Consider the following 26,206-nt stretch of genomic DNA (forward strand, 5'->3'; position numbering starts at 1 on the left):
GCAAAACATTACATCTTTGGCACTTTGCATTTCTTCAGAGACCAGACTTTCATTTAGGGTTTCACATTAGACCTTCAAGCCTTCCGGTACAGTGCATGGGTCAAGGATTGTGTTAGTAACTCCTTATTATGGAATGACTCTAATATGTTCCAACCCAAGTAGAGCGGTGGATGAAGCCGTTATTATGGAGGACAGAAGTTAAGATTTCCATAAGACAAGGTCAGTGGTCTGTGTGGCCATGGAACAAAAGCTTTTCTATTTGGTTACATTATGATATCAGCAGATTGGTCCAGACAATGCATCATAAGTCGATGGAATATTTAGCTTTATAGGAGCCCCATGTGATAAATTTCAGCCTTTTACAGCAATTAACTTCTTACTGACATGGAGGTAACAAAGACAAAAGGGATTACTGATAAGAGCATTTATTCCGGGCTGTATCGATTTAATTACAATCTGAAATCAATCATTGTATCATAGTTTCCTAATAATTTTCATATCTTTACCAGTTCTCATCTTTTCAGCCTGAAATTTTCAAGAAGGAAGTTTTCTTCTTGTGCAGTGAGTATAGGCGTTCAAACAGCCTATGGTGATTACATACAGTTTAGGTTCCAGTTCTGATGGTTATTGAGCCCTTTTGATGTTGAGTAGTGTTATTTAGAGCCGATGCATTACCCAACATTATACCGTGTGTTTATTCATTCTATGCTATTAAAAACAGTAAAAAGAAACATATGAACCCTCTGTGTCATCCAACAATATCCAGACTCCGTAAAATCCTGGATTTCTACCATGTACCCGGTGGGGGGGGGGGGGAGCGGCGCTTAAGTAATTACTGGGAATGATATAACTTAGCAGGCAGGGAGGTTTAAGAATTTCTGCGTTTGATATATTCTAGCAGACGGGGAAGTTAAATAGCATCTGGGTTTGATATAACCTAGCGGGCAGGGAGGTTAAATGAATACTCCAGCCACCGTAATAGCTTTGCCTTATCTAACTTATGGTTCCAATAGCCAGTTTATGAACATTTAACGCTAGAGATGGGGCCCTTTGACCTCTCCTTTCAGCTCTGGTCCAATGCTTCAATGTGAAAACTTTAAACTGGACATTGCTGATGGGCTGAGTGTGTAAGCCGACATCCTTAAAGGGATCCTACAGTGCCAGGAAAACAGGTTAATAGGTACCCCCACCCCTGCAGGGCTGAAGGGGTTAAGACCCCTTCAGCCACTTGCCTGAATCCAGCTCTGATGTCTCCTGGCTTTGGGCTAGGCTCTGCCCACGCTCCTCCGCCGGCGGAGACGTAAGGCACATACGCGGCAATGGTTGCGCGCGCATTAGACCTCCCCGTAGGAAAGCATTATTCAATGCTTTTTGAATGGGGAAAATCTGACACCAAGTGGTCTGGGTGCCTAGTGTCTATTTAACCTACCTCCACATTCACATAACATTGCAAGAAAGGAATTATATAATCGTTTAAGAGTTCCAGGGAGTCATTTTTTTTACAAAATGTGCTTTAACCCCTTAAGGACCAAACTTCTAGAATAAAAGGGAATCATGACATGTCACACATGTCGTGTCCTTAAGGGGGTTAAATCACCTTGCAGGTTGAGTGACCTACAATATTGCCCCTTTAAAGACCCTAGGGATTGTAATCGGAGATGGGACAGGTTTAAGATTACACCTTGTATTATGTGGAGGGGAAAGGAGAGCTACATACCTGCAGGACAAATAACTAACTTGAGACAATGCCCAGCAGTCAATCCACCACACATCTCCATGTTCTTTCATTTTTATTATGTTTTGATTCAAACACAGTATAAAGAAACATTTCTACAAGGTGAGCAGTATTTTCATACCTTATCATTACACTAAAGCTATGTCTTGCCAGTCTCCAGCTCTCTGGTCAGCAAATTGCGGGCACTCCCAATAAGCACCATGCAGCTGGACACACAGGATGGAGGGTAAGTCCTTCCAGGCCACCCTCTGAAAGTAATTCACCTTTTTACTAGCAGGGGTTGTACACACACTGCTAATAGAAGGGTTATGCAGCCATGTGAAGCTGGACAGCCGAAGAGACTTACACGAAGCAGAAAGAAGGAGAGCCCAGACAACTTCTCTACAGTCATTAATAACCAGAGGTAAGAAGCCAAGTAGCACTGGGCAGATTGGAGTCAGACCGGAGATAAGGCAGGGAGTGATCTTAATTTAACAGAGTGCTCACAAAATCCACAAAACCAGACACGTGAACAAAAATCAAGTTACAGAGACTCCATGAGGTTTGTATCCCGGCCACGTCAGGGAAGGGGTGAGTATCTAGCAGGAGATGAGAGATCTATGGTTAGCCCTCGTCTCAGTGCTTTTCCAAGCTGCTCCTTTGCTACTCATGCTCAGCGGATGGTGTAACGCACATATGGAACCTCCACATCCTCTCCAGTCTCGTCATTGCAGCAGAGTTCAAACACCAACGCCTTTACATGCTTCCCGATCTTCTTCTTAGACACCTTGGTGACAATTTCAGTCATCCTAGAAGACAGGAGAGAAGTGATTTACACATACTAGCTTCCGTCACACATTAAGGGACACTGCCAGAGGGCACATATTTTAGGCATCCAGGTACAGATTTAAACTGTCCAGCCTATATCCAGACCTAAACTCAGTGTTTTGGTAATATTACTTTCATAGTTCAGTTTCCCAATATTAGAAGATACCCGCTAGATTGAGTAGGATTTTATCACAGGCTTATTGTGAGCCAATTCTGCAGTCAGAATGGCCCTGTACTACACGCAGAGGTTTTACTCCATTCAGTACGGAGCCATTTCAACAAAAACAAATAGACAATGACACAGTAAGAGCTCAGTCTGGCTGCAGGTCATACAAATGTTCGCCACCTAGAGAGACAGCCACACATTTATATCAAGGCTGCATAAACCAGTGATTTAACTCCTAAATGGCAGAACATTTTGCAGTGAGACTGCAGGGGCATGATCTATACACCAAAACTGCTTCATGAAGCTCAAGTTGTTTTGGTGCTAAAACAGTATCACTTTATATGAGAGTTAAACATATAGTGGTTCTGATAAAGACTGTTCCTACGGTCTGAGAAAAGGCAGTGTTTAACACTTCTAGTGGCTGTTACCCAGATGTGCTTCCTATTGTGGTGCTGCAGGACTGATGTTTGGTATCACCGCACTCTGCACCAAGACGCTGAATGCAAGTATTGGATTACGGTCACTGATTATTATAACAAGAACCGTGCGAGGGGTCACTGTAATATTACACAGGTTTGATTTCCAAGGTTAGAGTGCTCCCCTAAGTAACTACTTTACATGTGGGGACACTTTGCATCGGCAGGGTCTGTGTACATTAGATTCTCTAAAAGCGAACAGGAGGACCATACGTACGGTTGCTCGAGTCGTTCGTTCAGCTTGGCAGCAGGCATGAAAAACGAGTACAGCATTGAAACTCCCTGGGACAGCATTGTGATCTCCAGTTTGTGTTCATCCTGTAAGAAACACACAGGACTAAATTAGAGACCACTACATGAGCCGGAGGAAATTGAGAACAAGACAGATCAGTGAGAAAACAAACCTTGAAATAATTCAGAAACTGCTTTAATGTCATCTCTTCGCCATTAGTCTGAATGCCCTTAACTTCAAACCGGTCCCAGAGGGTCCAACTATTTTCATAGTACTGAGAGATGAAGCAAAACAGGAGTTAAGCAGGGCCTTGTGCAGGATGGCAAGATGCAGGCCTACACAGTTAACTCACCTTATTCTTGTGAGCTGCTATAGGCTCAGAAAAGCCAAAGAAAGGAAGCGCCAAATTGATGAAGCCATTCTTGTAAGACTCTAGTTTCTTGTGTCCCTGGATAATTTTGTAGAGTTCTAAACACACAAGTCCCACCACAGCTGCTGTAGTTGTAGCAATGGCTGGAATGATCTTTCCTGCTATGAGTTTGCTCTGCAGGGAGAGAAAGTGAGTTTAGAATGGACAGAGGTTCCTTACCAGCCAACGTTACTACGGATTTAAACTACCAATAATGTTTTTTACTGAAAAGGGTCAAATTCTCCATCTGCCACATCACCAGCCATTATTAGCCTTGTTTAGATCCCATATTGAGGGATTCCATTATTACCTTGTGACGGTCAGCAGGGGGGATATCATAGTTCTCTGCTCGCAGGTTTGAAGCAGCCACAATGAAGTCCATGTGGAAATTTGTGTCATCATCCTACAAAAAAGATAAAGTTAAACCATACAATCCAGTAAGAATGTAATTTCACGTGTACAAATGGTTTCTGGTTCTGGTAATTAGTTTGTCTGCATTTAGGGACTACATCACATAATGTACCGTTGTCTGTACTTGCAGCATTAACAGGCTGCGGAATGAACACATATGGTACAGAGCGAGCAGAACATGTAAAAAGACAATCACAAATTACACATGGTTTACCTTTTCAAACTCTATGGGAAACATCTTAAACCCAGACAAAGCGTCCACCGTGGGCAGCCCGTGTTTTAGTTCTTCAAGTCGGCTGTCATCTGAAATAGCAGGGAGTGGAATAAACACACAGACTAGCTCAGAGAGATGGACTCCCAGAGCATGCAGCTACTCTAAACATTACCAGACACACAGAGTGGAATAAACACACAGACCAGTTTAGAGAGATGGACTCCCAGAGCCAACATGCCGCTACTCTAACCACACACCAGATGCACATGCTGAGAGACTCTCAAACTGATCGGCTTCTTCAGAAACAAAGCAATAAAACACCCAGCAAGAACCCCCTCCATGGTAAACAACTGTCCCCATGAACCCAGGCAACAGCTATCTCAATAGGAAACAAGATAAATTTAGCACCCAAAGAAGCATGGGCGTTCTGCATCTCTTGGTCCGACACATGGATCTTCACTCCTGATTTTGGGGTGAACTCTGGCACTTTTATAGACTTCATAAGTTCTGCTACTGCAGCCCTGTCTGTGGATCCAGAAATGCCATAGGACTGCGCAAGCAGGTTAGCAGCCGCAGTGATATAATCCAAGTGCAGGGCCTGTAAGACAAGGACATGGATTAAGGCTTGGAATGTGTAAATATGCCCTTTTCTTAGAAAACATTACAGTTCATTAGAACAGACATTTGGCAGATCACCCACCCATAGAACAGTTTACAAGACACTTGTTATCACCAACTACTTGATCTCCCCCCAGACGGAGTAGAGAGTCTACGGATGGGCCAACGCCCCCCCCCCCCCCCCCTCCCTACTGCTGGGCCTCCCCACAATGAGTACAGAGTCTACTGCTGGGCCTCCCCACAATGAGTACAGAGTCTACTGCTGGGCCTCCCCACAATGAGTACAGAGTCTACTGCTGGGCCTCCCCACAGACCAATACTTACAATGCTCGTATTAAATGTTAAAGGATGAGGACACCTCTTTGGGCCGGACCAGAAAGGAGCTCCAGAAGAGGTCAGCTAAGGGAAGAAGAAAACCAGACATGAGATGCACCATATAAAACCAGTGAAAGGGCAATCAATGGAACAGTTATTTTATGTTTACCATTGCCCAGCAGTCTCTAGGAGGAAGCAAACTGCTGGGCGGTAAAGGCAATTTCATGGCAGTATGGAAAACCTCTAGCTGATTGGCTGGAATTACACAGTAATAGGCCGAATGTTTAAAAGACTTTGCTACAAGCACCAATTTGTGTGTTTTGAAGAGATGGTTCTAGGGCATTGATAAAAAGATTTTTAGTAACTTTCTTTTACTGATTACACGTTTACAGACTTGCAAAAAGCACAGTCCAATTTGAATAGAAATTGTGAGTTTTGGAGGGCAAGATGTATCCCATGTTTTAAGCGATTGATTTCCCGGCTACTGCTGAGAGGATGAGGGATGGTTTAGCCAGGCACCGGATCAAGGGGACAACCAAAAATTGTCAGCCCTGAAGATTTGGGCAAATAAAAATGTGAAGAATGAAGGGATTTCAGAAATCTTGGAATATGCTCAGTGATCGGGTTGACCTCCTCCCAGTTACATTCAGGCAATTAGAGGAGGTGTGCACTTTTCACATATTTAAAACATTTGTATTTACAGCAAGAACCTTCTGGATATTATTTTGAGGAATTAGGCTAAAGTGTTCTAAACTTATTTTTCAGACACAAAGTATATACATCAGAATATCGACATGGATAAAATAGAAGTAAGTTGCTAAAACAAGTTACAATGAATAAGACATGCAGTCACTAAGAACGGGGACCCATTTTTTGGTAAAGAATCAGATGTTAAAATAAAATGAAAAGCATTTCAGACTCTTTGGGTATCATTATGAGTAAAATGCATCTTGACTTAACCCTTGGTCCATGGCAGTAGCCCTCTTTGGTCAGAAGCCACACGTGCAATCTGATTGGCAAAAATAGCTCGGAACGTGTTTGAGATGCGCAGCATTCACGGACACATAAGCTCAGCCTCAAATCAAATAGGAATTTAAATGGGCGCACCCAAGGTGTGTAGAAAAGTCAGGATATTGCCTCTATGCACCTATAACAAATGTCCATGCCTTTCCGGTCCCTGGGTGGAACGGCATCCGATGTCGCTTACCTGCTCAGGGGGAAAGTTGTGAAGCAGCTGTCTGATGTTGTTGCTATACTGAGTGTGCCAGTGGTTGCAGGCCCAAGAGAGACAGTCGCTCCAGTTCTTTGGCCGGTCTGTGACTAGACTTTTATACACCGCTTCAATCACCTCCAGAGGCTGAGAACCTGGCAGCTTCAGGGTCCTCTCCAGGAATTTGGGGTCTCTACAAAAGAATCAGATTAAAGGATTAACCCCTTATTCTCCTCAGGTGGCAATGGGTTCAGGTTTAAGGTAGTAATTGCCCACTCACGTTAAATACTGGTTCACGTTATCTGCTGGTTGTTTGAAGAGTCCCTCAAACTCGTCTCGGGCCCACTGTTGATCAAAATAAAGTCTTAATAGAAAAACTTCACTTCTGAAGCAACAGACGTTACAACATGTTTCAATATTTCAGGATACTCTGATCAATACTGCTTGCAGAACAGTTTGAAGACAGCAGAAATACATGCACATTCTTCAGTAATAGGCATTTTACCTGCAAGGTATGCTCAATCGAGTTCGGGAAATTCTTTAGCGTACAGATCGGAATGGATTTCTCTGGAGGGTCCTGGCTAGAGCTGTAGGACTCTGTCAGAAATGGAATCACCACCTGCACGTTCCCTTTTGTCCCCAACGTTCCAGACTCCAGCAGAGGCTTGCGATAATACACACATCGTCTGTCCATGTACATTCCTGGAGGTGAGATGACAGAACCAATCTTAGCACTGCTGCATGGAGGGCAAGAGATCAGGTTTTATACTAAAAATGGACAGACTTTTTCCATTCCCCACACATTTTACTTACTAGCATCCACGTTATCGAGTGCATTGGCAACACCATCCAAAGCCTCAAAGAAGTCATCATCATACACCTTCTCCGTTTCAGTCCCAACGCGGTTTTGGTGACCAATGACATTCAGGTTTGGGTTCATCTGTCTAACGGCCGCTGCTGCTGTCTCAGATTTCATTTTCTAAACCAAAAGCACATGAAACCACAAACCCAAAAGTGAGAGTTGTCTGCGTCTATACTGATTTAAGACACGTGAAAGCAGAACTGAAGTAGGCTTGTAATAATAGGGAGGTAAAGACTGTGGCTTCTGGTATTCCCCAAAGGCATTGTATCCAGAGGACAAGCTTTATGAAATGAATGAAAGTCGTGCATTCCTTTTTACAGCGTTAATGCATTTCATTGCTTTTGGAATAATTAGCTGGACTTTACTTTTTGCTAAATTCTGCGCCCTAATCGTTTCGGCTGTGTCCCATCTCACCCCTTTTTACATACTTCTTTCTTGACGTTTATTGTACATGCATTAAGCATCTTTTCGGTCACTCCCTCCTTACATGTAGTGCTTCATGTCCATTGCAAGCACCGTAAAGCTTTCTAGGAGTTGTAGGTCAGCTAAAAGATTTTGTAATAAGAAGCGCATGACGTGCCCAGAGAGCTTTGTTATACACGTTTACTAGTTCAGGCACTATAGAGGAGAACGAAATGCTACTGAGTGGCTATTTCCTGGAATCGGCACAAAGCTGGCCACGCAACGTGCTGGGATTGGCACAAAAAGAAGGGATTTCAGAAGGGCGTATTCTTTTTACTCTTTATTTTGTACAGCTTGTCTTATCCATCTAGTGTATTTAACAATGTATCCACTATAGCCAGGAGTGCCCCTTTAATATGGCAAGAGTCATTTTGAAGAATGCTGATGAGACAATTTATAGAAATTAGATGTGTCTGACCATTCTGGCTCTCCCCTCCACACTACATTGTATGAAAGCTCACCGTCACATCCCAGGGTCGGAAAAGGAACTGTCTGTTCAGGTTAGATTTCTCAATAGTGTCCATGTCAGTCACTGTGACTTCTCCACCATCTCCTGCTCCTAAGCCAATCATGGCAAAGTTCTTCAACAGCTCACAGCCAATGGCACCTGCTCCAACCTAGAGGACACAGACATGTAAAAACATGGAACAGAGAATACAGGGATACAAGACACCCCCCCAAAGATTTAAAAAAAAAAAAAAAAAAAAAAAAAATTAAGTTGTTCTGTCTCACACTACACTTTTTGATCTATAAAATGTCAAACAAAATATTCGCTAATCTTGTCAAATCAGGAATCCAAACATATTTTGTGATGAATTTACGAAGTCCTAAAGATCTTTCAGTTACTAGGCACAAGGAAAGAAAAATCATAAAAACTGCCTGTGTGAACCACAAGGAAACAGACGCCATAGCATACACTGGAGAATCTTACCAGGAAGTATTTTTGTTTGCCCAGCTTCTCCTGCAGGTCAGACCCAAACACAGCTATCTGCCCATCATAGCGCGAGTTCCTCTGATGGAAAAAGAACCCAGAATGAATCAAAAAAGAAAACCGAAACAGAACTGACGGAAATCGGGGGCGACTTATTGGGCGGCGGAAGTCAGGGGCGACTTACTGGGCTGCATTTTTCTTCTGTTAGCAATGAATCTTCATTCTCTTCATCCAAACACTCCAGGGAATCGAAATATAACCACTGCATGATGGGCATGAACTTTCCCGACAAGGCCTGAGGAAAGAACAGGGATTGTGAGCTCTGTTTTCACTGAATACAATAAGCCAGCATCAGTGAAGGGGAGGGTGATAGAGAGACATTACCTTCATAGCCTCCTGAGCAGCTATGCCCCCGAGGAAGGCATTAATAGGAGCAAGGTTGCCGGTGGCCTGGTAAGACAGCTTCTTTATTAGATTCTCCTCTAGCTTGTCCTGCTTTACAGTGTCTGAGGATTTCTCGTTGATCCCTTTAGCCAAAGATAATACTTCACTTGCATCTGCCTGGAGAAGTTAAGAGCCGTAAGGTTAGCATCATGCACTACATGCGCTGTAGAATCGGATTACATTGAGCGTAGCACTCACCTCATTGTGCGCTCTCGGAAGCCGGCCATTTGCTTTCTGGAATTCATGTAGTGCCTGATAGCCAAAGTGTAACTGGGGTGGACGGTCAAGCTTGGCAAAGTCAGTCATAATAAATTCAGGCTCAATCAAAGCTTCTGTTAAAGGTTTCTGCAAGTAGGAAATAAGATTGCAGAACACTAGCATCAACTTATATCCATCTTACAAGGAAAAACCACGGCCCACAGTATGCAATCCACACTTACAAAGCTGATCTTTTTAGGCATCTTGACCTGGCTGACAATCCCACCACGGACGTAGTCTGACAATTTGCTCGTATCACAGATACTAAATGTGTAGGGTCCTACACAGGAGGAAGACAAAATATGAAGGTTTTACGCAGCAAATGGCTTATCCTGTAAGAAAATGCACTAATGCAAAAGACAAACCTGGAAAGAGCCAACGTTAGTCTTTGCTCAGTCTGCTTCTGCCTGGCCTACAGACTATTTTACATGAGCAGCTACGGAGCCCCGTGAAGTGTAACACAAGAGGCAGAGGAGATCAGGGATCACCATCATCAGTGAATGTACAAAGGCTTCATAATCAGATTGGTTTCTATTATACCAATATCGGTGTTAAAACTAGCTCACCATTTGTGTAACTGTGAACCCTGCAAGCAGAATCCCACCATCTCTATACACACACTTTGTTTATTGGCTCCAGAAGATTCTGACTTTTTTTTTATATACAACACAGGGCAGCAAGCGTTTATTCCAGCTTAAAACACATTTTACCCACAGGGTTTGATCCACGTTGTGGATAGTTACTCAGGAATCCAGATCTGGCGCAGACAGTTAAATCACCGCTTTATACTTTGCAGTGTGAGCAAGATGCATAAACACAAGCACAGAGCACTCTGGGTAGAATAGCACTATTAATGGAATGTATTGGAGAAGGCTGATTAACACAGTCATTCAGGGAGTTACCTACCCAGCACTTTTATTTCCACTGGCTCACTGTTGTTTAATTCGGTCATTCCTTGGATTTCTGTGAAACTGACAAAATCTCCACTTTCAAAGCCATGACGCACTTCATCCAGACAGGTCACAACCCCAGGATTATCCTGCAGAGAGATTACATGCAGAAAGGAATGGCATTCAACAGTCAGCGTCCATGCTAAACAATGACAGTCACTTAAGGCCATCCCCTAACCCGGGGGGCCATGTTTGGCCATTAAGGCCATCTGCAAACCAGGGGCCATGTATGCCAACTGCAAGAAAGAAATACATTTCCCTGCCAATAGTTAACCCATGCTTTTCCACTAATGCCAATTACTGACACAGGGTACCATTATCCCAATACTGCCATTTTCTGATAACCATGCACCCATCCTTTCCAGTCACTGTGGATGCCAATACCTTGGTAATCATGGATATCATCGCACTGAGCGGCTGCTCTCCATTTGTATCCAACACGACCATCTCCTTGCCAAAGTCACAAAACAGCTGGCTGCAGCACAAAGAAACAAGTCAGTTTGTACCTTGATGTACAGAAGATACACCCCACACACGGGCCGGCTGACCCGACAGCAGAGACAGACAGATGTATACACAGAGAGGATAAACCTACACAGAAAGCCACCTGTTAAAACAGACTTGTAGAATGCACTCTTTTTTCCCCACCAACCTGCAGCACTCACCCAAACAGACCCCTAGTGTCCGCAACAATGAATTTAATGTCATGACTGTGACAATAGTCGCCAACTCGCAACTGCTCATCCAAGGAAGACCCTGTGAGAATCACCAGCTGTAGATGTAGAGGAAATTAAATACAATATCCTGGCACATAGAGCTGAAAGAGGAGACAAGTCAAGGAGTTATTGGTCAAAAGCATCTTACCTGAAATCCTGAGAGAAAATCCTCACTAAGGGTACCGGTGGAAGATGACACAGGCACATAAGTGTTTAGCTCCGCAAGTCTCGGGTGAGACACCTCAGCACGTTTTTTTCCAACATCTTCCTCACGAAGATAAAACTGAAAGAAGTAGAAATTTTAAATAAGGAATTCCCCAAGAAAATCCATGCCCTGAATCACCAGGAAAACCTGAATGTCCAGCGAGGAAGGCGTCACCAGAAACACCCAAGTAAACAAACAGTACCAAGTAACAGTTACCTGGGAGGACAAGTCTCTCCATTCGGTCACTCCCTCGTCATGAATAGTGACGGATTTCACACCTCCCAGTATGATATTCTTGGCAACCTCCACGCCAAGTCCGCTCATCCCCGAGATAAGGACATTGGAGTTCTGCATGCGTTTCATGGCCTCATGTCCCAACACATACCTGAAAAGGCAAGAAATATTGCTGAGTGCTGCTCCTTGGTAGAAACCATTATGGGATTTGCCACTTACATACTCAGCAAATACTTACAGTTGCCTTGAGTAGAGACCCTCATCAATTTCTACATCATTGCCGTTACGAGCCATGCCCTGGTGAAGGGGGAAAAAAAATATAATACTCGACCAATTGGATGGATGAAATTAAACAAGGACACAAGTGAATGGGGCTGAATAGTATGCACTCACGTTGGCTGGCGCAGTCAGATCTGTGCTCAATGAATTAGAGGATGAGCAGTTGGAACCGGACTTTGAATCAGATCCGCCCACGCGACGCTTCTTTGACAGCGGCGAGCTGGACATCTGCCCAGAAACAGAAAGATATGAATGACGTTGCCAAATGTTATTCACACATGCGTGCTTACTCACTAAGGTGTAAAATATCAAAGTGATTTTCTGTTTTTAGGCCAAAATAGAAAAAAACACTGAAAAAAAAAAAATCTTACAAGGTTTTCCATTTGGCCTCAAACAGGGAATTACTTTAATCCCTTCGCTAGAGTGTACTTTTTATATAAAGCAAGGTAGGCATAGATTGCACATAAACATCTCAGTAACAGCAGCTTTGTTTATAGATCACTTTACAGACAAACTTAAAGGACCACTCTAGGCACCCAGACCACTTCAGCTTAATGAAGTGGTCTGGGTGCCAGGTCCCTCTAGGATTAACCCTTTTTATTATAAACATAGCAGTTTCAGAAAAACTGCTATGTTTATAAATGGGTTAATCCAGCCTCCAAACCCTCTAGTGGCTGTCTCACTGACAGCCGCTAGAGGCGCTTGCGTGATTCTCACTGTGAAAATCACAGTGAGAGCACGCAAGCGTCCATAGGAAAGCATTGTAAATGCTTTCCTATGAGACCGGCTGAATGCGCGCGCAGCTCTTGCTGCGCATGCGCATTCAGCCGAAAGGGAGGATCGGAGGCGGAGAGGAGAGCTCCCCGCCCGGCGCTGGGATAAAGGTACATTTTAACCCTTTCCTCATCCCAGAGCCCGGCGGGAGGGGGTCCCTGAGGGTGGGGGCACCCTCAGGGCACTAGTGCCTGGAAATGAGTGTTTTCCTGGCACTATAGTGGTCCTTTAAAAAATGTGTAAATTTACACCACTTTTATTTTTCACTAATTCGTTAATCCTTTATTAAAAAAAAAAAAAAAAAAAAAAAAAAAAAATTGGGAAACGTTTGAGATGGTATACAGTGCAATATTTCACACGCCGGATATGTAACTATAAATGCAAGTTTCTCACGTCACATACAATAGGAGTAACCAAATAATACACAATTAAAAATGGACAAGAGCCGGTTACTCTGACGTGCTGGGGGGGGGGGGGAGAGCCGGTTACTCTGACGAGCTGGGGGGGGGGGGGGGGGGGGAAGAGCCAGTTACTCTGACGGGCTGGGGGGGAAGAGCCGGTTACTCTGACGGGCTGGGGGGGAAGAGCCGGTTACTCTGACGGGCTGGGGGGGAAGAGCCGGTTACTCTGACGGGCTGGGGGGGAAGAGCCGGTTACTCTGACGGGCTGGGGGGAAGAGCCGGTTACTCTGACGGGCTGGGGGGGAAGAGCCGGTTACTCTGACGGGCTGGGGGGGAAGAGCCGGTTACTCTGACGGGCTGGGGGGGAAGAGCCGGTTACTCTGACGGGCTGGGGGGGAAGAGCCGGTTACTCTGACGGGCTGGGGGGGAAGAGCCGGTTACTCTGACGGGCTGGGGGGGAAGAGCCGGTTACTCTGACGGGCTGGGGGGGAAGAGCCGGTTACTCTGACGGGCTGGGGGGGAAGAGCCGGTTACTCTGACGGGCTGGGGGGGAAGAGCCGGTTACTCTGACGGGCTGGGGGGGAAGAGCCGGTTACTCTGACGGGCTGGGGGGGAAGAGCCGGTTACTCTGACGGGCTGGGGGGGAAGAGCCGGTTACTCTGACGGGCTGGGGGGGAAGAGCCGGTTACTCTGACGGGCTGGGGGGGAAGAGCCGGTTACTCTGACGGGCTGGGGGGGAAGAGCCGGTTACTCTGACGGGCTGGGGGGGAAGAGCCGGTTACTCTGACGGGCTGGGGGGGAAGAGCCGGTTACTCTGACGGGCTGGGGGGGAAGAGCCGGTTACTCTGACGGGCTGGGGGGGAAGAGCCGGTTACTCTGACGGGCTGGGGGGGAAGAGCCGGTTACTCTGACGGGCTGGGGGGGAAGAGCCGGTTACTCTGACGGGCTGGGGGGGAAGAGCCGGTTACTCTGACGGGCTGGGGGGGAAGAGCCGGTTACTCTGACGGGCTGGGGGGGAAGAGCCGGTTACTCTGACGGGCTGGGGGGGAAGAGCCGGTTACTCTGACGGGCTGGGGGGGAAGAGCCGGTTACTCTGACGGGCTGGGGGGGAAGAGCCGGTTACTCTGACGGGCTGGGGGGGAAGAGCCGGTTACTCTGACGGGCTGGGGGGGAAGAGCCGGTTACTCTGACGGGCTGGGGGGGAAGAGCCGGTTACTCTGACGGGCTGGGGGGGAAGAGCCGGTTACTCTGACGGGCTGGGGGGGAAGAGCCGGTTACTCTGACGGGCTGGGGGGGGGAGCCGGTTACTCTGACAGGGGGGGGGAGCCGGTTACTCTGACAGGGGGGGGGGAGCCGGTTACTCTGACAGGGGGGGGGGAGCCGGTTACTCTGACAGGGGGGGGGGAGCCGGTTACTCTGACAGGGGGGGGGGAGCCGGTTACTCTGACAGGGGGGGGGGAGCCGGTTACTCTGACAGGGGGGGGGGAGCCGGTTACTCTGACAGGGGGGGGGGAGCCGGTTACTCTGACAGGGGGGGGGGAGCCGGTTACTCTGACAGGGGGGGGGGGAGCCGGTTACTCTGACAGGGGGGGGGGAGCCGGTTACTCTGACAGGGGGGGGGGAGCCGGTTACTCTGACAGGGGGGGGGGAGCCGGTTACTCTGACAGGGGGGGGGGAGCCGGTTACTCTGACAGGGGGGGGGGAGCCGGTTACTCTGACAGGGGGGGGGGAGCCGGTTACTCTGACAGGGGGGGGGGAGCCGGTTACTCTGACAGGGGGGGGGGGAGCCGGTTACTCTGACAGGGGGGGGGGGAGCCGGTTACTCTGACAGGGGGGGGGGGGAGCCGGTTACTCTGACAGGGGGGGGGGGAGCCGGTTACTCTGACAGGGGGGGGGGGAGCCGGTTACTCTGACAGGGGGGGGGGGGAGCCGGTTACGCTGACAGGGGGGGGGAGCCAGTTACGCCGACAGGGGGGGGGAGCCGGTTACTCTGACAGGGGGGGGGAGCCGGTTACTCTGACAGGGGGGGGGGAGCCGGTTACTCTGACAGGGGGGGGGAGCCGGTTACTCTGACAGGGGGGGGGGAGCCGGTTACTCTGACAGGGGGGGGGGGGGAGCCGGTTACTCTGACAGGGGGGGGGGGGAGCCGGTTACTCTGACAGGGGGGGGGGGGAGCCGGTTACTCTGACAGGGGGGGGGGGGAGCCGGTTACTCTGACAGGGGGGGGGGGGAGCCGGTTACGCTGACAGGGGGGGGGGGAGCCGGTTACGCTGACAGGGGGGGGGAGCCGGTTACGCCGACAGGGGGGGGGAGCCGGTTACGCCGACAGGGGGGGGAGCCGGTTACGCCGACAGGGGGGGGGAGCCGGTTACGCTGACAGGGGGGGGGAGCCGGTTACGCTGACAGGGGGGGGGAGCCGGTTACGCTGACAGGGGGGGGAGCCGGTTACGCTGACAGGGGGGGGGAGCCGGTTACGCTGACAGGGGGGGGGAGCCGGTTACGCTGACAGGGGGGGGGAGCCGGTTACGCTGACAGGGGGGGGGGAGCCGGTTACGCTGACAGGGGGGGGGAGCCGGTTACGCTGACAGGGGGGGGGAGCCGGTTACGCTGACAGGGGGGGGGAGCCGGTTACGCTGACAGGGGGGGGGAGCCGGTTACGCTGACAGGGGGGGGGAGCCGGTTACGCTGACAGGGGGGGGGAGCCGGTTACGCTGACAGGGGGGGGGAGCCGGTTACGCTGACAGGGGGGGGGAGCCGGTTACGCTGACAGGGGGGGGGAGCCGGTTACGCTGACAGGGGGGGGGGAGCCGGTTACGCTGACAGGGGGGGGGGAGCCGGTTACGCTGACAGGGGGGGGGAGCCGGTTACGCTGACAGGGGGGGGGGAGCCGGTTACGCTGACAGGGGGGGGGAGCCGGTTACGCTGACAGGGGGGGGGGAGCCGGTTACGCTGACAGGGGGGGGGGAGCCGGTTACGCTGACAGGGGGGGGAGCCGGTTACGCTGACAGGGGGGGGAGCCGGTTACGCTGACAGGGGGGGGGAGCCGGTTACGCTGACAGGGGGGGGGAGCCGGTTACGCTGACAGGGGGGGGGAGCCGGTTACGCTGACAGGGGGGGGGAGCCGGTTACGCTGACAGGGGGGGGGAGCCGGTTACGCTGACAGGGGGGGGGAGCCGGTTACGCTGACAGGGGGGGGGAGCCGGTTACGCTGACAGGGGGGGGGAGCCGGTTACGCTGACAGGGGGGGGGAGCCGGTTACTCTGACGGGCTGGGGGGGGGGGGAGGGGAGAGCCGGTTACTCTGACGGGCTGGGGGGGGGGGGGGGAGGGGAGAGCCGGTTACTCTGACGGGCTGGGGGGGGGGGGGAGGGGAGAGCCGGTTACTCTGACAGGCTGGGGGGGGGAGAGCCGGTTACTCTGACAGGCTGGGGGGGGGGGGAAGAGCCGGTTACTCTGACAGGCTGGGGGGGGGGGGGGAGGGGAGAGCCGGTTACTCTGACGGGCTGGGGGGGGGGGGGGAGGGGAGAGCCGGTTACTCTGACGGGCTGGGGGGGGGGGAGCCGGTTACTCTGACGGGCTGGGGGGGGGGGGGGAGCCGGTTACTCTGACGGGCTGGGGGGGGGGGGGGGGAGCCGGTTACTCTGACGGGCTGGGGGGGGAGGGGAGAGCCGGTTACTCTGACAGGCTGGGGGGGGGGGGGGGGGAGGGGAGAGCCGGTTACTCTGACGGGCTGGGGGGGGGGGAGCCGGTTACTCTGACGGGCTGGGGGGGGGGGGGGAGCCGGTTACTCTGACGGGCTGGGGGGGGGGGGGAGGGGAGAGCCGGTTACTCTGACGGGCTGGGGGGGGGGGGAGCCGGTTACTCTGACGGGCTGGGGGGGGGAGCCGGTTACTCTGACGGGCTGGGGGGGGGGGGGGGGAGCCGGTTACTCTGACGGGCTGGGGGGGGGGGGGGGGGAGCCGGTTACTCTGACGGGCTGGGGGGGGGGGGGGGAGGGGAGAGCCGGTTACTCTGACGGGCTGGTTGGGGGGGGGGATGCGGCAGCCGGGCCGGGCTGTGGCCGTCACACACGGTCTCCCCGGATCCCCCTCCCCCCCCTGGTCCCGGGGGCCACACTCACCAATCCCCTCTTGGAGGGCCCCGCAGCTCTCGGATCCCGCACACTCCGCCTCGGCCGCAACACAAAAACAAGATGGCGGATCCCGGAACTGGCACAAAAAGCGCAGAGCCGCCGGCCTCATTGACAGGGAGCACGGGGCGGAGCCAACCGCAGCCAATCAGGAGCAACACTGAGTCCTGCGTCATCACGGCGGTACGCTAAAGGCGCAGCCAGACGTAGCATTGCGTCATTGGGCGTGGCAACCAACAACGCATACTCTATGTCTAGACTAATATCCAGCCTATTGCATGGACTGTTCCACTCACGGGGAGGGGGGGGGGGAGTCAATAGGTAATAAGGTTATTGCATGGACTGTTCCACTCACAGGAGGGGGGGGGGAGTCAATAGGTAATAAGGTTATTGCATGGACTGTTCCACTCACAGGAGGGGGGGGAGTCAATAGGTAATAAGGTTATTGCATGGACTGTTCCACTCACAGGAGGGGGGGGGAGTCAATAGGTAATAAGGTTATTGCATGGACTGTTCCACTCACAGGAGGGGGGGAGTCAATAGGTAATAAGGTTATTGCATGGACTGTTCCACTCACAGGAGGGGGGGGAGTCAATAGGTAATAAGGTTATTGCATGGACTGTTCCACTCACAGGAGGGGGGGGAGTCAATAGGTAATAAGGTTATTGCATGGACTGTTCCACTCACAGGAGGGGGGGAGTCAATAGGTAATAAGGTTATTGCATGGACTGTTCCACTCACAGGAGGGGGGGGGGAGTCAATAGGTAATAAGGTTATTGCATGGACTGTTCCACTCACAGGAGGGGGGAGTCAATAGGTAATAAGGTTATTGCATGGACTGTTCCACTCACAGGAGGGGGGGGAGTCAATAGGTAATAAGGTTATTGCATGGACTGTTCCACTCACAGGAGGGAGGGGGGAGTCAGTAGGTAATAAGGTTATTGCATGGACTGTTCCACTCACAGGAGGGGGGGAGTCAATAGGTAATAAGGTTATTGCATGGACTGTTCCACTCACAGGAGGGAGGGGGGGGGAGTCAATAGGTAATAAGGTTATTGCATGGACTGTTCCACTCACAGGAGGGAGGGGGAGTCAATAGGTAATAAGGTTATTGCATGTACTGTTCCACTCACAGGAGGGGGGGGGGAGTCAATAGGTAATAAGGTTATTGCATGGACTGTTCCACTCACAGGAGGGAGGGAGGGGGGGGAGTCAATAGGTAATAAGGTTATTGCATGGACTGTTCCACTCACAGGAGGGAGGGGGGAGTCAATAGGTAATAAGGTTATTGCATGGACTGTTCCACTCACAGGAGGGAGGGGGGGGAGTCAATAGGTAATAAGGTTATTGCATGGACTGTTCCACTCACAGGAGGGAGGGGGGGAGTCAATAGGTAATAAGGTTATTGCATGGACTGTTCCACTCACAGGAGATGGGGGGGGGGAGTCAATAGGTAATAAGGTTATTGCATGGACTGTTCCACTCACAGGAGGGGGGGGGGGGAGTCAATAGGTAATAAGGTTATTGCATGTACTGTTCCACTCACAGGAGGAGGGGGGTCAATACCTAATATCCATCCACAACACGGGGCAGCTGTATGTGTCCTACAGGCATTGTATAATATCAGGTATTTTCACTTTAAAAGGACACTCCAGACTCCTAAAGCATTGGCCAGCCACAGAAAGTCTGGCTGGGGTTAGAAGAGGAGCGTTTGCAAAAGCTGCAGAATAAGAGATCTGCAGTTTTTAGATAGAACTCCAATGATAAAATGCAGAATTAAACGTATGCAAGTTTGGTGGCCAATGAGTGGGGGCTCCAACATAATACACAGGGAGGACACCCTACTTTCCATCCCCCTTACCATGGGCTTCAAGTGGGGGGGGGGGGGAGGAGAGGTAATGTAATAAGTGGGATTGACATGATCCCTTTAAAGTTAGGGCCTAGCCACCCCAACAATTAAAATAACCCTAATAAGTGTGTGTCGGGGGAGTAGGAAAGCACTTTATAAAGGTCTTCACACCCTTTGAAATGCGAGTCAGAGTGCTGATTTGTGCACTGTAAGCCAGAGTGTTCTGACAGCCAAGTCTCGTTTCTCAAGAGACACACATTAATACTGACACCGTATCTCAGAACTATTCCCATGCCACAAGATTAAAGTTCTAATAGAAAAGAAAGTTTCAAAATTTCATTCGAATTGCATTCACAAACCACCGAAGATATCTGAGCGATATTTTGACAAAGTGGGTGCTCAGACCTACAAGCCTGCACAGAGAAGATGGAGGGAGCACATACGGAGTACAATGTGTATATAGAATATTCACAATATCAGAGGTTCTGTTCTATAGGCGTGTACTAACATACACTACTAAAAACAAACACTAAAGCACAGACTGGCGAATGATAACTTCCAGCACTACAAATGGTTCAAGGATGTCCCCAGTTTCTTTTCCTTTGGTTTTACCCTTGGTGGATTTCCCCCTAGGGCCCAGGAGCATTGCTGCAGTAACCCTCGTGGTAGCAGCCGGATGTGTCAGGACCTCTAATAGTAGCATTTCCCTTCAGGGGTTCATCTGTTTGTGTGTGGATATCTGGGGCATCGATATCTCTATACCTGTGGGGATTCTGCTCGTCCTGAGATGTAACTTGGCATTTGGAAACACAGAGAGCCAGGTTTGTGGGTTCTTGGGTCTCATGGCAGGAAGAGGCTAGTCTTTTTCCTGGTATTTGGGAACCATGCTGAACATGTATGGGTGCAGTTCTCAAAACACAGAACCTTTCAATCTGTTTTCTCAATTCCATATTAATCACTGCCGCATTCATGTCCTTTTCAACCAGTTAGTCCTTGCGGTAACGCCAGTAACTCCTGCATGGCAAGGATCCTGAGTACTTAGTAAAGCGTTGTTCTGCTGCTCTGACTTGCTACAAACGACATTCATAACCAGACACCAGATTCTGGCAGCGTTCCTGAGGAATCTTGGTCCATTGCTGATTAATCCATCTTGCCTGCTTACCTGTAAGCAGAGTGTTATTTTCAGAATTTACTTCAGTCTTCCTCCAGACATACCACTGATCCATTGGGTCGAAAAGTTAGTTTCGTTTCATGGCTCTACAGAACAGAATCCCAAAACTTGTGGTTTATGATTTGGAGCATTTTGGAGCTGATTTTTCTTGTGCTTTTGGGTCCGTAGTTGTGTACGTCTTGGAGTTCAAGCATGGAACCTTACTGGTGCTCACTAAAACCTCAGTGTCCGTCTTGCTGCAGGTCTTTTGCAGTCATTCAAGGGGTTTTCACAACCTGCCTTCTCAGTAATCTAGTTGTAGATTAAATACAGAACTGAGGACCTTTTTCAAATATCCTGGTCTCTCCGACAGGACAAATTAGTCGGAAGTTGGAATTTGAGGAGGATGCAGAAAATAAGTGTTAGAATTATGGAATTTCTACAGTTTGGAGCGGTCTATAATTATACAGGCAAGACAGTCATCCTAAGAGCAATTATTGAATTCCTCACAAAATGGTTTCTGCTTTCCAAATGAATCCAGATATTGTCCTCCCTGTTCTATCCCGGATTCCAAGCTCAGAAGAAGAATTAAAATGGCGCTGCTTGGATTAGGTACTTTGTCTTTCAATTTTAACATACAGCTCACATCACGAAATCTTGTGTGTTCGCAATTCCCATGTAATGTGATAAAGGTCCTCATTTTCTTTTTTATTGTTGGCTTCTGGCTTGTTACGTCAATTTTCAAACCATACCAAGCTTTGCTAGTTCCTTTGTGTCTGTGGGTGCGTTCCACCAGATCAGTGGCTTCCATTTGGACAGCTGCGGATCATGTGTAGACAGTCTATTATTGCCTAGATATTATCAGATCCCTTGGTAGCAGACTGGTGGCATTAAATATGGGAGTTCCTTTTGTCATTTAAGAAGAGGTGCGTCTATAATATAAAAAAATAAAAAACCCCAGAGGAGAACTCCATCTGATCCTTACATGGAGTGTAATTCGTTCAGGAACGACCCTCAACTAACATCATGTAAATTTAAGGTGTACATTCTGCAGCCAGCAGAGGCGGGGGGGGGGGGAGGAAGAAAGAGTGACACGTCACTGGTTACTAGTCTGATGGGCACTATAGGGTTGGCCAACAGCGAGCTCCTGCCTCACAATTAGCACATGCACTGTCCATTGACAATGCATGACAGCACAGGAAAGAGCTTCTCAGGGACTCTTCCTCCTGCGGTCACGTAGTGAGAATGGGGATAAGACGTCACAGTAATATCCCCCCCAGGGTCAGACAAATTATCGGGGAAACATAGATCCAGAACAGAGACAGACATAGGTAATGAATGGAGAAGCGAGATAAGAAACCCACTCTCTGACACGAGCAAGTATAGATGACAGGTATGTATATTACAGAGGATCCCCTTGACTTGCTCAAAAATAAAACAAACCATGAAGTTACACTGCCATTAGGAGAGATGTGAGTGGTTCTCTTATAGGAATAGAGAGGATGGAAATTACTAGCCACTTTTTAAGCTTACCAACTTTATAGATGTTTTGGGGTCTATGCACTAAACAGTTTTGCTGAGTAGACAGTTGAGTTGTCTTAAAGGGACAATATTTACCAGAACAACTACAACTTAAAGGGACACTATTGTCACCAAAACAACTTTAGCTTAATGAAGCAGTTTTGGTGCATAGATTATGCCCCTGCTGTCTCACTGCCATTTAGGGGTTAAATCACGTTGTTTATAAACCCCTTGTCACACCTCCCTTCATGTGACTTGCACAGCCTTCCTAAACACTTCCTGTAAAGAGTCATCTCAAGTTTATCCTTCCTTTATTGCAAGTTCTGTTTAATTTCGATTTTCCTATCCCCTGCTATCTTAATTGCTTGCTAGACCCTGCAATAGCCTCCTGTATGTATGTGATTAAACTTTAATTTACAGAGCAGGAGATAAAACAGACTGTTTCTGCAGCCCTTGTCACATTTGCCTGGCTCTGATTGACACAAAGTGATTTAATTAAATGGCTAAATGAGCAGTGAAAACCTGAGAGGCATCATTTATACACTAACACAGCTTCATTATGTTAAAGTTGTTTAGGTGACTATAGTGTGCAGTATAAAGATTCATTTATACATCTTAAATGTATAATATGGGGACGTTCCCAACTGGGGATTTGAACTCCAGACTCTTTCTGCCTTAGTCCTGCTGTCGTGCCTCTGGGCCACACTTCAGTTTTTGTTTCTGCCTATGTTAATCCACACCTTGTCTCCAGCACTGGGGGCTGGACCTTTCCTGTGGCTGCTCCTGTCAATCTAAGCCCACCTGTAGCAGATCATTCTTAGCTGGGTATATAAACACTGCCTCGCCCTGGGAACTGAGTTAGTTTGTTGTGTCATATTCCTTATAGACTGGCTTGTGACCCCCTGCTTCTGGATCTTCGTTATTGCCTGCCCTGACCTTTGGAACTGTGTCTGACTACTCTTTTGGATTTGCCCTGGTCTGTACTGCGAATTGGAACACCTTTCATGCACAGCCCCCATGCACAGATTCAGTCCTGGTGGTTTCTAACGTTATCACCTTGTACTAAGGTAAGCCCTGACACACTGGCAGTCACTCAGATGGCCACTAGATGGGATAGCTAGTCCAGTGCTGCAAACTGACGTTCTGTGTCCTCACTTTGCATGGAGGAGCTGAACATTCCTCATAGAGATGCATTGATTCAGTGTATCTCTACCAAGATGCTGCTTTCCTATGACCAAAATGATCAAGATTCTGAGCCATGGAGGCTGGGACAGCCACATTGAGACCGGCACAGCATGGGGGGGAAAAGGAAACCCTTTCCCATGCCATCGGAGCAAGACACACACTCACTATTTTGACACCTACTGACAGACACACACTCACTAATTATGGTTTTGGTTTTTTCAGATCATCACAATTTTCTCTCAGTTAAGGAGGCAGAACGTTTAGAGCCAGCAGCGACAATCCCGTGCAGAGCTGGGATAAAATGTGAGTAATGTCACGGTTTACATTGGTTACAGGGGGTCGGGACCTGAGTAGTGTCATTAAAGCTGGAGTGATCAGAATACAAGTTCCTTTCAACACAATTCTCTGTTTAGCAAACCAGTTTAATATTGTTGGATAAAATTTTAAAATTGTATCCAAGATATTAAAACTTAAAAAAGAAAAACACAAAGTTATAGCAAATTTTTAAAATATATTTTGTAATATTAAACAACTTTTAGATTTACAATTCTCACACAGTATATATGGGGGGGATTCTCACACAGTATATATGGGGGGGATTCTCACACAGTATATATGGGGGGATTCTCACACAGTATATATGGGGGGGATTCTCAGTATATATGGGGGGGATTCTCAGTATATATGGGGGGGATTCTCAGTATATATGGGGGGGATTCTCTCTCAGTATATATGGGGGGGATTCTCACACAGTGTATATATGGGGGGGATTCTCACACAGTGTATATATGGGGGGGATTCTCACACAGTGTATATATGGGGGGGATTCTCACACAGTGTATATATGGGGGGGATTCTCACACAGTATATATGGGGGGGATTCTCACACAGTATATATGGGGGGGATTCTCACACAGTATATATGGGGGGGGGGATTCTCACACAGTATATATGGGGGGGGATTCTCACACAGTATATATGGGGGGGATTCTCACACAGTATATATGGGGGGGATTCTCACACAGTATATATGGGGGGGATTCTCACACAGTATATATGGGGGGGATTCTCAGTATATATGGGGGGGATTCTCACACAGTGTATATATGGGGGGGATTCTCACACAGTGTATATATGGGGGGGATTCTCACACAGTGTATATATGGGGGGGATTCTCACACAGTGTATATATGGGGGGGATTCTCACACAGTGTATATGGGGGGGGGGATTCTCACACAGTATATATGGGGGGGGGATTCTCACACAGTATATATGGGGGGGGGATTCTCACACAGTGTATATGGGGGGGGGGGGGATTCTCACACAGTATATATGGGGGGGGGGGATTCTCACACAGTATATATGGGGGGGGGGGATTATCACACAGTATATATGGGGGGGGGGATTCTCACACAGTATATATGGGGGGGATTCTCACACAGTATATATGGGGGGGATTCTCACACAGTGTATATGGGGGGGGGGGGATTCTCACACAGTGTATATGGGGGGGGGGGGATTCTCACACAGTATATATGGGGGGGGGGGATTCTCACACAGTATATATGGGGGGGGGGGATTCTCACACAGTATATATGGGGGGGGGGGATTCTCACACAGTATATATGGGGGGGATTCTCACACAGTATATATGGGGGGGGGGATTCTCACACAGTATATATGGGGGGGGGGATTCTCACACAGTATATATGGGGGGGATTCTCACACAGTATATATGGGGGGGGGGGGATTCTCACACAGTATATATGGGGGGGGGGGATTCTCACACAGTATATATGGGGGGGGGGGATTCTCACACAGTATATATGGGGGGGGGGGGGATTCTCACACAGTATATATGGGGGGGGGGGGATTCTCACACAGTATATATGGGGGGGGGGGGATTCTCACACAGTATATATGGGGGGGGGGGGGTTCTCTCAGTATATATTGGGGGGGGGGGGGGGGGGGGGTTCTCTCTCTCTCTGTTTAAGGCCCCCCGGTTCCGCCTTACCCCCTCTCTGGTGCCGGGTCGGTCCCGGTTCTGGCTGGCCGGGTCTCGGTATCCGGAGGGAGCACGCGCACACCGCTCTGGACCGGGGACACAGGAATGCGCGCGCAGGAGTGAAGCCCCGCCCCCCGCTGAAAGCTCAGCCAATAGGAGTGCAGCTCCTCCCGCGGAGCCGGGAATGTACCAATCAGGTGGCAGCCTCTGTCAGGTTCGCAAGAAGGCAGCAAACCGGCGGCAACGCTAAGCCCCGCCTTTACCTGACGTCACGAAGGGCAGACGCCGCGGCCGCCATGTTGGAGTGGGGCAGGGTCTGGTGACGCTCCCTGTGAGGGGCCCCGGGGTACGGCAAGGCGGGTACCGGGCTCCCGTGTGAACCGACTCCGCGGCCACTGAGGGGCTGACGGGAACACCCCACCAAACTCGGGGCACGTGGCTTTAAACCACGCCCCCACCGATAGGCGGCTCTGACTGCAAGGTCTGCCGGGAAATGTAGTCCTTTATTAATCATCGCACGTGTAGTGTGCAGCAAGGCATGCTGGGATACCTCACCCCCCCCCCCACCCCACACCTCTCACTGCAACTCACTGAGTCTAGACAGAGGGCGGGAATAATAATAATAATAATAATTAATAATAATAATAATAATAATAATAATAATAATAATAATAATAATAATAATAATAATAATAATAATAATAATAATAATAATAATAATAATCTGCGGGCATTGATGTTATGAATAACAGAAACCTGGCTCTCCCCTCACTGCTCTTTTAAACCTCTTCCCACCCCCCCTTCCCTCTCTTTCCCGTCATTTGAAATACATTCAATTCGCCTTTTCAAACCCTTCTCTGCTAACATTGCTGTTATTTACCGTTCCCCTGGTTCCCCTCTTCTCTTCCTTGACCACTTTGCTGCCTGGTTACCCTATTTCCTCTCTTCTAACATTCCATCCCTAATTCTCGGGGACTTCAATATTCCTATAAACCCACCTTTGACCTCTGCAGCCACTAAACTACTTTCAATGACTTCCTCCCTCGGGCTATCGCAGTGGGCACATTCTCCCACCCATGTAGCTGGCAATACCCTTGACCTAATCTTCACTTATGCATGTACAGTATCCAATATCTTCAACACTCCATATCCACTCTCTGATCACCACCTCTTATCATTTGCTCTCGCGTACCCCCTCACCCAACAACTTCAGCCTAACCCCCCTCAGCTCAGGAGGGACCTTAATTCTCTTGATCTC

General features: G+C 49.0%; 2 protein-coding genes across 3 annotated transcripts in view; both read right to left on the reverse strand.

The window, feature by feature from the left end:
• The window catches only part of LOC134573418 (transforming protein RhoA-like), an 82,472-nt gene that overhangs the window by 16,270 nt on the left and 39,996 nt on the right, over positions 1-26,206 (reverse strand). The gene's annotated exons all lie outside the window — the stretch shown is intronic.
• On the reverse strand, positions 1,774-25,064 carry UBA1 (ubiquitin like modifier activating enzyme 1). Of its 2 annotated transcripts, none has more exons than XM_063433154.1 (26): positions 24,958-25,064; positions 12,049-12,162; positions 11,894-11,952; positions 11,638-11,806; positions 11,365-11,499; positions 11,166-11,272; positions 10,885-10,975; positions 10,457-10,589; positions 9,733-9,830; positions 9,491-9,637; positions 9,233-9,409; positions 9,033-9,143; positions 8,849-8,929; positions 8,379-8,534; positions 7,407-7,572; positions 7,099-7,295; positions 6,874-6,938; positions 6,591-6,786; positions 5,393-5,467; positions 4,859-5,048; positions 4,451-4,539; positions 4,136-4,228; positions 3,769-3,960; positions 3,589-3,690; positions 3,402-3,502; positions 1,774-2,523 (listed from the first exon to the last, which is right to left on the reverse strand). In XM_063433154.1, exons 2-26 carry the CDS (start codon positions 12,160-12,162, stop codon positions 2,388-2,390), a joined length of 3,180 nt encoding a protein of 1,059 aa, XP_063289224.1. In that variant the 5' UTR covers positions 24,958-25,064; the 3' UTR covers positions 1,774-2,387. The 2 variants fall into 2 exon arrangements, with proteins under 2 accessions (XP_063289224.1, XP_063289223.1); XM_063433153.1 differs by lacking the exon at positions 24,958-25,064 and adding an exon at positions 17,229-17,340.

This window comes from Pelobates fuscus, chromosome 9 (genome assembly GCF_036172605.1).
Source record: "Pelobates fuscus isolate aPelFus1 chromosome 9, aPelFus1.pri, whole genome shotgun sequence".
Taxonomy (NCBI): Eukaryota; Metazoa; Chordata; class Amphibia; order Anura; family Pelobatidae; genus Pelobates; species Pelobates fuscus.

Coding starts and splice junctions, on each gene's coding strand:
- UBA1 (XM_063433154.1), bottom strand. CDS start 12,162: ATGTCCAGCTCGCCGCTGTCAAAGAAGCGTCGCGTGGGCGGATCTGAT. Junction 11,807..11,893: donor GGTCTCTACTCAAGGCAACT/GTAAGTATTTGC, acceptor TTGCCTTTTCAG/GTATGTGTTGGGACATGAGG. Junction 5,049..5,392: donor TAACATTTAATACGAGCATT/GTAAGTATTGGT, acceptor CTTGTCTTACAG/GCCCTGCACTTGGATTATAT.